The 13,372-nt window shown below is 47.2% G+C and overlaps 1 protein-coding gene across 4 annotated transcripts in view; it reads right to left on the minus strand.

The window, feature by feature from the left end:
- The window catches only part of LOC131930392 (neuronal calcium sensor 1), a 50,154-nt gene that overhangs the window by 24,190 nt on the left and 12,592 nt on the right, over positions 1 to 13,372 (minus strand). For all 4 annotated transcript variants that reach the window (XM_059286873.1, XM_059286865.1, XM_059286881.1 and 1 more), the window contains exon 2: positions 3,039 to 3,112. In XM_059286873.1, coding sequence (XP_059142856.1) covers positions 3,039 to 3,074 — 36 coding nt within the window. In that variant the 5' untranslated portion in view covers positions 3,075 to 3,112. The remainder of the gene's footprint in view (positions 1 to 3,038; positions 3,113 to 13,372) is intronic.

Consider the following 13,372-nt stretch of genomic DNA (forward strand, 5'->3'; position numbering starts at 1 on the left):
ATACTCCAGCAGGTTGGCCCATACCCCAGCGTGGGTGAGGACCTTTAAGCGAGCAACTGCCTGTTTATATCTCAATATTTGACATTGGCCGCCCCATCCCCCCATCCCATCCCGCCCCACCCCACTAGAAGCTGCAACTCCTAGTTCCGCCCTCGTGACATTGCGGCACCAGCTTCCTGTTATCAACAGCTCCAATCAGGTGATATCGATCTCATATCGAACTGTTTAGCGTGCCAACACTACATGACAGTTGCTAAAAATAGCCACCAAAAACTAAAAGCGTCCACACAGTTGGTCGCCTAACACTGACATCTATACATGACGTCACTTCCTGGGCCACAGGCCCCTGTTTTGGCTGGGCCACAGGCCCCTGTTTTGGCTGCTCGTGACTCCCGCGTGTAACCCCAAAGGTCAGCATTAATTATAGAGCAGGCGCCAGTAAAAACAACAAACACAGACTCACACAGTCGCACGCTCATGACGTGTTTACTGCGGGCTATTTGAGTAACATTCGTCAAGGCCAGATTTGTGGCCCACGGTGACGTCAGAAATCTGGCAGGCCAAGTGGCCCACAGTGACGTCAGAGATCTGGCAGGCCAAGTGGCCGATGCTTAAGATATTTGAGCTGTTTCAAATAACACGTGGAGCATCCATTGCTATTTTTTAATGGTCAATTCTAAACACCATTATCATGTCAATTCTAAACACCATTATAACACCATCTTTAAACACCATTATAACATCATCTTTAAACACCACCGACCAACAACCACATACGATGCAATTACTCGAGTACTTTGAAACGCAATAAAGTAAAGGTGAAGGGGGAGGGGAAAACAAACAATTTTTAACAACCCTGAGACATAATAAAACAACAACCCTGAGACATAATAAAACAACAACCCTGAGACATAATAAAACAACAACCCTGAGACATAATAAAACAACAATCCTGAGACATAATAAAACAACAACCCTGAGACATAATAAAACAACAACCCTGAGACATAATAAAACAACAACCCTGAGACATAATAAAACAACAACCCTGAGACATAATAAAACAACAACCCTGAGACATAATAAAACAACAACCCTGAGACATAATAAAACAACAACCCTGAGACATAATAAAACAACAACCCTGAGACATAATAAAACAACAACCCTGAGACATAATAAAACAACAACCCTGAGACATAATAAAACAACAACCCTGAGACATAATAAAACAACAACCCTGAGACATAATAAAACAACAACCCTGAGACATAATAAAACAATAACCCTGAGACATAATAAAACAACAACCCTGAGACATAATAAAACAACAACCCTGAGACATAATAAAACAACAACCCTGAGACATAATAAAACAACAACCCTGAGACATAATAAAACAACAACCCTGAGACATAATAAAACAACAACCCTGAGACATAATAAAACAACAACCCTGAGACATAATAAAACAACAACCCTGAGACATAATAAAACAATAACCCTGAGACATAATAAAACAACAACCCTGAGACATAATAAAACAACAACCATGAGACATAATAAAACAACAACCCTGAGACATAATAAAACAACAACCCTGAGACATAATAAAACAACAACCCTGAGACATAATAAAACAACAACCCTGAGACATAATAAAACAACAACCCTGAGACATAATAAAACAACAACCCTGAGACATAATAAAACAACAACCCTGAGACATAATAAAACAACAACCCTGAGACAAAATTTAAAAAAAAATAAAGACAAAAGTTGGACAAGAAACGACTACAAACATTACAAGACAACAAATAAAACAATAACAAATAGGACAACATATTGACAGGAAGAAAAATATTAATCAGCGGATTTTAAAAAAAAAACAGGCAATAGAATAAAAAAACCTGTGTTGAATAACGGCTAATGATGTCTTGTATCAGATCCTCTAAGGCTGTAGTTAGGCCAGCCAAGTTAATTACTTTTTTTTTTAAAATTGGGATTATAAAAATAAAAAATACACCAGATCTTAGCAAGACGTGAATCACCACATTTGTTGAAAATACATGGACGTACAACATGTAGACATACACAAGAATTGGACATTTGTCAACACCACCATCAGTTCACCTGGCGTAGGTCTATTAGTTGACGTGTAATTTTGTGGGCTTTAAAGGTGGGGGGGGGGGGGGGGGGGGGGTGTCGAAGTCATAGCGGACTAGTGGTGACATTAGCGAACTAATGGTGACATTATCCCCCCCCCACCACCCCCACCCACCGGCACCAATTATCTCCCAACACAGCTATACGATATTGCTTTTAAAATTCCATCTGATTATTTGCTTTATTTATAGAAATTCCATTGATCTCTCCCCCCCCCCCCTCCCGCCCCTGATGCCACCTAATGGATGTTACAGCCCGACATCAACCAGATCACAGGGCCTACACTGGCACAGTTGTCTGATGAGAGGCGGTCAAACTTTTTTATGGGGGGGGGGGGGGGGGTCGTTCATACACAACGTCACAACAAGTCAAACTCTTACACCCCCCCCCCTCCACACACACACACAACCTCAAACCTCCCAGACTTTGCCCATTAAAAAAAAATAATTAAAACTGCTATTTCTTTCTAAAATATAGAATCTGGTCGAAATTCGTAATAAAATGAGGTTCTCTCCTCTCCATAAAAAAGTGAGGTTCTAGACCCTCCATAAAAAAATCAAAGAAAAAAATTGAGGTTCTCTCCCTCCATAAAGAAAAGTGAGGTTCTCTCAATTCCAAAAAGAAAAAAAATTGAGGTTCTCTCCCTTCCATAAAAAAATTGAGGTTCTCTCCCCTCCATTAAAAAAATGTAAGATTCTCTCCCCTCATAAAAAATTGAGGTTCTCTCACCTCCATAAAAAATGTGAGGTTCTCTCCCTTCCATAAAAAAACTGAGATTCTCTCCCCTCCATATAAAAAAAAATGAGGTTCTCTCCCCTCCATAAAAAAAATTGAGGTTCTCTCCCTTCCAAAAAGAAAAAATGTTATCTCACCTCCATCTTGAGCATCCCCTCCGGACAGTCCCTCATGAAATCTTTGTACCACTGTTGTAGCTCTTTCTTGTCGACTGGGGACAGGAGGACAAAGGTTACAACACAGACTTTAACGGGAGGTCAGAGGTTACAACACAGACTTTAACTGGAGGTCACAGGTTACAACACAGACTTTAACTGGAGGTCGGAGGTTACAGCACAGACTTTAACTGGAGGTCAAAGGTTACAACACAGACTTTAACGGGAGGTCAAAGGTTACAACACAGACTTTGACGGGAGGTAGAGGTTACAACACAGACTTTAACTGGAGGTCAAAGGTTACAACACAGACTTTAACTGGAGGTCAAAGGTTACAACACAGACTTTAACTGGAGGTCAAAGGTTACAACACAGACTTTAACTGGAGGTCAAAGGTTACAACACAGACTTTAACTGGAGGTCAAAGGCAGTAAAAATAGCAACCTCTACACCTTACTGACAACTGACATAGCAACCTCTACACCTTACTGACAACTGACATAGCAACCTCTACACCTTACTGACAACTGACATAGCAACCTCTACACCTTACTGACAACTGACATAGCAACCTCTACACCTTACTGACAACTGACATAGCAACCTCTACACCTTACTGACAACTGACATAGCAACCTCTACACCTTACTGACAACTGACATAGCAACCTCTACACCTTACTGACAACTGACATAGCAACCTCTACACCTTACTGACAACTGACATAGCAACCTCTACACCTTACTGACAACTGACATAGCAACCTCTACACCTTACTGACAACTGACATAGCAACCTCTACACCTTACTGACAACTGACATAGCAACCTCTACACCTTACTGACAACTGACATAGCAACCTCTACACCTTACTGACAACTGACATAGCAACCTCTACACCTTACTGACAACTGACATAGCAACCTCTGCACCTTACTGACAACTGACATAGCAACCTCTACACCTTACTGACAACTGACATAGCAACCTCTACACCTTACTGACAACTGACATAGCAACCTCTACACCTTACTGACAACTGACATAGCAACCTCTACACCTTACTGACAACTGATATAGCAACCTCTACACCTCACTGACAACTGACATAGCAACCTCTACACCTCACTGACAACTGACATAGCAACCTCTGCACCTTACTGACAACTGACATAGCAACCTCTACACCTTACTGACAACTGATATAGCAACCTTTGCACCTTACTGACAACTGATATAGCAACCTTTGCACCTTACTGACAACTGATATAGCAACCTTTGCACCTTACTGACAACTGATATAGCAACCTTTGCACCTTACTGACAACTGACCTATTACTTGACATAAAATTTCGAGCTTTTATTTTCTGTTTATATTTTGTACGCATGCGAGTGTTGATCTCTATCGGGCCAACGTTTGAAGTTGCGGCCCTTGTACGTGATATCTCCCAGTAGAGCGCATCATTAATGGACCATAATGCCCGTGGTTCTCTGTTGCCATGGTAACCAAAGATAAAGGTCCCAGAGTAGCGGGGTAGCTGTTCAAAGTTGAAAAGTTGATGTGAGAGTCGGGTTCGATGGAGCCCACTGTTCTAAGCTCTTTTTATTTTCTACTATTTATTCGTTTCGGCATCTTAACTTAAGGGTGAATTTAATTGGCGTCCAGTGAAGTTTTAGAGAACGACAATCAGCGTAATTGTTAATTTTTTTCCAGACTGTCGCACACACAAACACACACGCATATATGTATATATATATATATATATATATATATATATATATATATATATATATATATATATATATATATATATATATATATGCCTCTGATTCCCGGCATCACGTGCTCCCATTGGTTGCTGGGTAAACAAACCGAGTCACGTGATTGGATACTTGACAGCGCATGAGCACCATCAGGAATTTCAGAATTATATGAGTGTGACTGTTGGACATGGGGTTTGGGTAGGGAGGTGGGGCACGAAGGTGGGGTTCCGGGCGATGGGGGGGGGGGGGGGTCTGCAGTGGGTTTAATGATCGTTCTGATGGGCTGATCAGACTGATTAAAGATATCGTAGAGGTTTATTTTAGCTGAGAATATTTTCCTCGCGCATCTATATATAATCAGCTTGGGAAGAAATGAAAGGGGCGTGTTATGATTTGTTTTGTGTGTAAACAATAACTTAGTCATCAGACTAGATTCCCTTTGTTTGTATTTATTAATACAATAAACCACCGCCTTAATTTCCTGTGTGTGAAATGTAACAATGGACACAAGAACCCGGGGGTGGGTAGTGTTTGGCGGGTCGGGTACAAAAGTGGGCGGGGTGACGGTGGCAGTGCCAGACATCATTGGAATGTGGTGTTTTTGTCAAGGAAATGGTCAAGAATTCTCAGCAAGGTCACGACAATGGCGAGGGTGTATAAAAAAACATTGACCTTTACAGCCGTATTACAGCTATCAGTCGAATGCCGAGCCATGTTCTGCAGCTATAGACCTACAATAGGTCAAGCTATGGAACAGCTATAGACCTACAATAGATCAAGCTATGGAACAGTTATAGACCTACAATAGATCAAGCTATGAAACAGTTATAGACCTACAATAGATCAAGCTATGGAACAGCTATAGACCTACAATAGATCAAGCTATGAAACAGTTATAGACCTACAATAGATCAAGCTATGGAACAGCTATAGACCTACAACAGGTCAAGCTATGGAACAGCTATAGACCTACAATAGATCAAGCTATGGAACAGCTATAGACCTACAATAGATCAAGCTATGAAACAGTTATAGACCTACAATAGATCAAGCTATGGAACAGCTATAGACCTACAATAGATCAAGCTATGAAACAGTTATAGACCTACAATAGATCAAGCTATGGAACAGCTATAGACCTACAATAGATCAAGCTATGAAACAGTTATAGACCTACAATAGATCAAGCTATGGAACAGCTATAGACCTACAATAGATCAAGCTATGAAACAGTTATAGACCTACAATAGATCAAGCTATGGAACAGCTATAGACCTACAATAGATCAAGCTATGGAACAGCTATAGACCTACAATAGATCAAGCTATGAAACAGTTATAGACCTACAATAGATCAAGCTATGGAACAGCTATAGACCTACAATAGATCAAGCTATGAAACAGTTATAGACCTACAATAGATCAAGCTATGAAACAGTTATAGACCTACAACAGGTCAAGCTATGAAACAGTTATAGACCTACAATAGATCAAGCTATGGAACAGCTATAGACCTACAATAGATCAAGCTATGGAACAGTTATAGACCTACAATAGATCAAGCTATGGAACAGCTATAGACCTACAATAGATCAAGCTATGGAACAGCTATAGACCTACAATAGATCAAGCTATGAAACAGTTATAGACCTACAATAGATCAAGCTATGGAACAGCTATAGACCTACAACAGGTCAAGCTATGGAACAGCTATAGACCTACAATAGATCAAGCTATGAAACAGTTATAGACCTACAATAGATCAAGCTATGAAACAGTTATAGACCTACAATAGATCAAGCTATGGAACAGCTATAGACCTGCAACAGGTCAAGCTATGGAACAGCTATTGCATTCAGTTATGCTAAAGACCTTCTTTATTAAACAAACACTGACATGTCACAAATCGTAAAACTTTTTCTTTAACATTAACCTCTACAAAATCATTAAAATTTAATTAATCAATAGTTTATATTTCCATTAGCGTCGTATCCATGGCTAATGGAAAGATTATCTTAATCCCAACTGTAACGGTAAACTAATAGGTGTGAAAACCTCTTGGGTGAATCCGTCTCCTATACTCATTGGGGGGGGGGGGGGGGGGTGCGATTTATCGTGGATGTAGTGTGGGTGTAGTGTGGGGCGTAGTGTGGGTTTAGTGTGGGGTGTAGTGTGGGTGTGGTGTGGGTGTAGTGTGAGGTAGTATGGGTGTAGTGTGGGTGTGGGTGTGGTGTGGTGTGGGTGTGGTGTGGGTGTAGTGTGGGTGTAGTGTGGGTGTAGTGTGGGTGTAGTGTGGGGCGTAGTGTGGGTTTAGTGTGGTGTGTAGTGTGGGTGTGGTGTGGGTGTAGTGTGAGGTAGTAAGGGTGTAGTGTGGGTGTGGGTGTGGTGTAGTGTGGGGGTGTAGTGTGGGTGTAGTATGGGTGTGGTGTGGGGGTGTAGTGTGGGTGTAGTGTGGGTGTGGTGTGGGTGTAGTGTGGGTGTGGTGTGGGTGTGGTGTGGGTGTAGTGTGAGGTAGTGTGGGTGTAGTCTGGGTGTGGTGTGGGTGTGGTGTGGGTGTAGTTTGGGTGTAGTGTGGGTGTGGTGTGGGTGTAGTGTGAGGTAGTGTGGGTGTAGTGTGGGTGTGGTGTGGGTGTAGTGTGGGTGTGGTGTGGGTGTAGTGTGGGTGTAGTGTGGGTGTGGTGTGGGTGTGGTGTGGGTGTAGTGTGGGTGTAGTGTGAGTGTAGTGTGGGTGTAATGTGAAGTAGTGTGGGTGTGGTGTGGGTGTAGTATGGGTGTAGTGTGGGTGTAGTGTGGGTGTGGTGTGGGTGTAGTGTGGGTGTAGTGTGGGTGTGGTGTGGGTGTAGTGTGGGTGTAGTGTGGGTGTAGTGTGGGTGTAGTGTGGGTGTGGTGTGGGTGTGGTGTGGGTGTGGTGTGGGTGTAGTGTGAGGTGTGGTGTGGGTGTAGTGTGGGTGTGGTGTGGGTGTAGTGTGGGTGTAGTGTGGGTGTAGTTTGGGTGTAGTGTGGGTGTGGTGTGGGTGTAGTGTGAGGTGTGGTGTGGGTGTAGTGTGAGGTAGTATGGGTGTAGTGTGGGTGTGGGTGTGGTGTGGGTGTGGTGTGGGTGTGGTATGGGTGTAGTGTGGGTGTAGTGTGGGTGTAGTGTGGGTGTAGTGTGGGTGTAGTGTGGGTGTAGTGTGGGGGTGTAGTGTGGGTGTAGTGTGGGTGTGGTGTGGGTGTAGTGTGAGGTAGTGCGGGTGTAGTGTGGGGTGTAGTGTGGTATATGGGGTAGGTATTGGTAAATGGCAACTTCAATTTTGAAAGGCTGAGGTCTGACGTCATTTTAGGGGGGGGGTCTGGCTTTTTGTGACGATGTGTGTTGGAGGGGGGGGGGGAGCTAGAAATCATCAAAAAAGAGTTAAGTCATTTATGGATGATGAATGATGGTCTAATGAAACCGTCGCATTTTATGTTAAATAGATGCACATCCCAAAATGCAACAGCTTTCCTTCCCGTCCTCCCCTCGTATCCGGTTCCACCCCTCCAATCCACCCCTTACATCCGCCCCTCCCCTCCATCCACCCCACCCAACCACCACCCCCCTCCACCCCTCCCTACAATTAGTTGTCTCACGTGCAGCCCGGCAGTATATCGGTGTCACGTGATTTAAATGACCCTAAAGCAATCAAGTTAAGTGGCCCAGCTAGCGTGACGTGGCCTGCCTATCGCTGGCCATCAAACAGCGTCCAGCACACACCTCCCCTGCACATGCCGTGTGGCGGCCCCGTGTTGCCGTGTGGCGGGCCCGTGTTGCCGTGTGGCGGCCCCGTGTTGCCGTGTGGCGGCCCCGTGTTGCCGTGTGGCGGCCCCGTGTTGCCGTGTGGCGGCCCCGTGTTGCCGTGTGGCGGCCCCGTGTGGCGGCCCCGTGTTGCCGTGTGGCGGGCCCGTGTTGCCGTGTGGCGGCCCCGTGTTGCCGTGTGGCGGCCCCGTGTTGCCGTGTGGCGGCCCCGTGTTGCCGTGTGGCGGCCCCGTGTTGCCGTGTGGCGGCCCCGTGTTGCCGTGTGGCGGCCCCGTGTTGCGTGTGGCGGCCCCGTGTTGCCGTGTGGCGGCCCCGTGTTGCCGTGTGGCGGCCCCGTGTTGCGTGTGGCGGTCCCGTGTTGCCGTGTGGCGGCCCCGTGTTGCCGTGTGGCGGCCCCGTGTTGCCGTGTGGCGGCCCCGTGTTGCGTGTGGCGGCCCCGTGTTGCCGTGTGGCGGCCCCGTGTTGCCGTGTGCCGGCCCCGTGTTGCCGTGTATCAAATGGCAGCAACAAGATATCTGTTTACATTGCTGAGCCTGGGTCTCATGAAATATTCACCCGATGATTGGCTAGCGGGCGACATGGGATGTATCCGTGGCTTGACAAAGCTAGATTAATGCTCCACATCATCGACACATCAGTGGACCACATCAGTGGACCACATCAATGGACCACATCAAGGGACCACATCAGTGGACCACATCAGTGGACCACATCAGTGGACCACATCAGTGGACCACATCAGTGGACCACATCATCACACATCAGTGGACCACATCAGTGGACCACATCAGTGGACCACATCAGTGGACCACATCAGTGGACCACATCAGTGGACCACATCAGTGGACCACATCATCACACATCAGTGGACCACATCAGTGGACCACATCAGTGGACCACATCAGTGGACCACGTGGACCATATCAATGGACCACATCAGTGGACCACATCATCACACATCAGTGGACCACATCAGTGGACCACATCAGTGGACCACATCAGTGGACCACATCATCACACATCAGTGGACCACATCATCACACATCAGTGGACCACATCAGTGGACCACATCAGTGGACCACATCAGTGGACCACATCATCACACATCAGTGGACCACATCAGTGGACCACATCAGTGGACCACATCATCACACATCAGTGGACCACATCAGTGGACCACATCAGTGGACCACATCATCACACATCAGTGGACCACATCAGTGGACCACATCAGTGGACCACATCAGTGGACCACATCAGTGGACCACATCATCACACATCAGTGGACCACATCAGTGGACCACATCAGTGGACCACATCATCACACATCAGTGGACCACATCAGTGGACCACATCAGTGGACCACATCAGTGGACCACATCAGTGGACCACATCAGTGGACCACATCATCACACATCAGTGGACCACATCAGTGGACCACATCAGTGGACCACATCATCACACATCAGTGGACTACATCACCACACATCAGTGGACCACATCAGTGGACCACATCAGTGGACCACATCAGTGGACCACATCAGTGGACCACATCAGTGGACCACATCATCACACATCAGTGGACCACATCAGTGGACCACATCATCACACAGCAGTGGACCACATCAGTGGACCACATCAGTGGACCACATCAGTGGACCACATCAGTGGATCACATCAGTGGACCACATCAGTGGACCACATCAGTGGACCACATCAGTGGACCACATCAGTGGACCACATCAGTGGACCACACCATCCGACACATCAGTGGACCACATCAGTGGACCACATCAGTGGACCACATCAGTGGACCACATCAGTGGACCACATCAGTGGACCACATCAGTGGACCACATCAGTGGACCACATCAGTGGACCACATCAGTGGACCACATCATCACACATCAGTGGACCACATCAGTGGACCACATCAGTGGACCACATCAGTGGACCACATCAGTGGACCACATCAGTGGACCACACCATCCGACACATCAGTGGACCACATCAGTGGACCACATCAGTGGACCACATCAGTGGACCACATCATCACACATCAGTGGACCACATCAGTGGACCACATCAGTGGACCACATCAGTGGACCACATCAGTGGACCACATCAGTGGACCACATCATCACACATCAGTGGACCACATCAGTGGACCACATCAGTGGACCACATCAGTGGACCACGTGGACCATATCAATGGACCACATCAGTGGACCACATCATCACACATCAGTGGACCACATCAGTGGACCACATCAGTGGACCACATCAGTGGACCACATCATCACACATCAGTGGACCACATCAGTGGACCACATCATCACACATCAGTGGACCACATCAGTGGACCACATCAGTGGACCACATCAGTGGACCATATCATCACACATCAGTGGACCACATCAGTGGACCACATCAGTGGACCACATCATCACACATCAGTGGACCACATCAGTGGACCACATCAGTGGACCACATCATCACACATCAGTGGACCACATCAGTGGACCACATCAGTGGACCACATCAGTGGACCACATCAGTGGACCACATCATCACACATCAGTGGACCACATCAGTGGACCACATCAGTGGACCACATCATCACACATCAGTGGACCACATCAGTGGACCACATCAGTGGACCACATCAGTGGACCACATCAGTGGACCACATCAGTGGACCACATCATCACACATCAGTGGACCACATCAGTGGACCACATCAGTGGACCACATCATCACACATCAGTGGACCACATCATCACACATCAGTGGACCACATCAGTGGACCACATCAGTGGACCACATCAGTGGACCACATCAGTGGACCACATCAGTGGACCACATCAGTGGACCACATCATCACACATCAGTGGACCACATCAGTGGACCACATCATCACACAGCAGTGGACCACATCAGTGGACCACATCAGTGGACCACATCAGTGGACCACATCAGTGGATCACATCAGTGGACCACATCAGTGGACCACATCAGTGGACCACATCAGTGGACCACATCAGTGGACCACATCAGTGGACCACACCATCCGACACATCAGTGGACCACATCAGTGGACCACATCAGTGGACCACATCAGTGGACCACATCAGTGGACCACATCAGTGGACCACATCAGTGGACCACATCAGTGGACCACATCAGTGGACCACATCAGTGGACCACGTGGACCATATCAGTGGACCACATCAGTGGACCACATCAGTGGACCACATCAGTGGACCACATCATCACACATCAGTGGACCACATCATCACACATCAGTGGACCACATCAGTGGACCACATCAGTGGACCACATCAGTGGACCACATCAGTGGACCACATCAGTGGACCACACCATCCGACACATCAGTGGACCACATCAGTGGACCACATCAGTGGACCACATCAGTGGACCACATCATCACACATCAGTGGACCACATCAGTGGACCACATCAGTGGACCACATCAGTGGACCACACCATCCGACATATCAGTGGACCACATCAGTGGACCACATCAGTGGACCACATCAGTGGACCACATCAGTGGACCACATCAGTGGACCACATCAGTGGACCACATCAGTGGACCACATCAGTGGACCACATCAGTGGACCACATCAGTGGACCACATCAGTGGACCACATCAGTGGACCACATCAGTGGACCACATCAGTGGACCACATCAGTGGACCACATCAGTGGACCACATCACCAGACACATCAGTAGACCACATCAGTGAACCACATCATCACACATCAGTGGACCACATCATCACACATCAGTGGACCACATCAGTGGACCACATCAGTGGACCACATCATCACACATCTGTGGACCACATCAGTGGACCACATCAGTGGACCACACCATCCGACACATCAGTGGACCACATCAGTGGACCACATCATCACACATCAGTGGACCACATCAGTGGACCACATCAGTGGACCACATCAGTGGACCACATCAGTGGACCACATCAGTGGACCACACCATCCGACACATCAGTGGACCACATCAGTGGACCACATCAGTGGACCACATCAGTGGACCACATCAGTGGACCACATCAGTGGACCACACCATCCGACACATCAGTGGACCACATCAGTGGACCACATCAGTGGACCACATCAGTGGACCACATCAGTGGACCACATCAGTGGACCACATCAGTGGACCACATCAGTGGACCACATCAGTGGACCACATCAGTGGACCACATCAGTGGACCACACCATCCGACACATCAGTGGACCACATCAGTGGACCACATCAGTGGACCACATCAGTGGACCACATCAGTGGACCACATCAGTGGACCACATCAGTGGACCACATCAGTGGACCACATCAGTGGACCACATCAGTGGACCACATCAGTGGACCACATCAGTGGACCACATCACCAGACACATCAGTAGACCACATCAGTGAACCACATCATCACACATCAATGGACCACATCATCACACATCAGTGGACCACATCAGTGGACCACATCAGTGGACCACATCAGTGGACCACATCAGTGGACCACATCAGTGGACCACATCAGTGGACCACATCAGTGGACCACATCAGTGGACCACATCAGTGGACCACATCAGTGGACCACATCAGTGGACCACATCAGTGGACCACATCAGTGGACCACATCAGTGGACCACATCAGTGGACCACATCAGTGGACCACATCACCAGACACATCAGTAGACCACATCAGTGAACCACATCATCACACATCAA

This window comes from Physella acuta, unplaced genomic scaffold (assembly GCF_028476545.2).
Source record: "Physella acuta isolate Inbredline_101_S28 unplaced genomic scaffold, ASM2847654v3 ptg000098l, whole genome shotgun sequence".
NCBI lineage: Eukaryota > Metazoa > Mollusca > Gastropoda > Physidae > Physella > Physella acuta.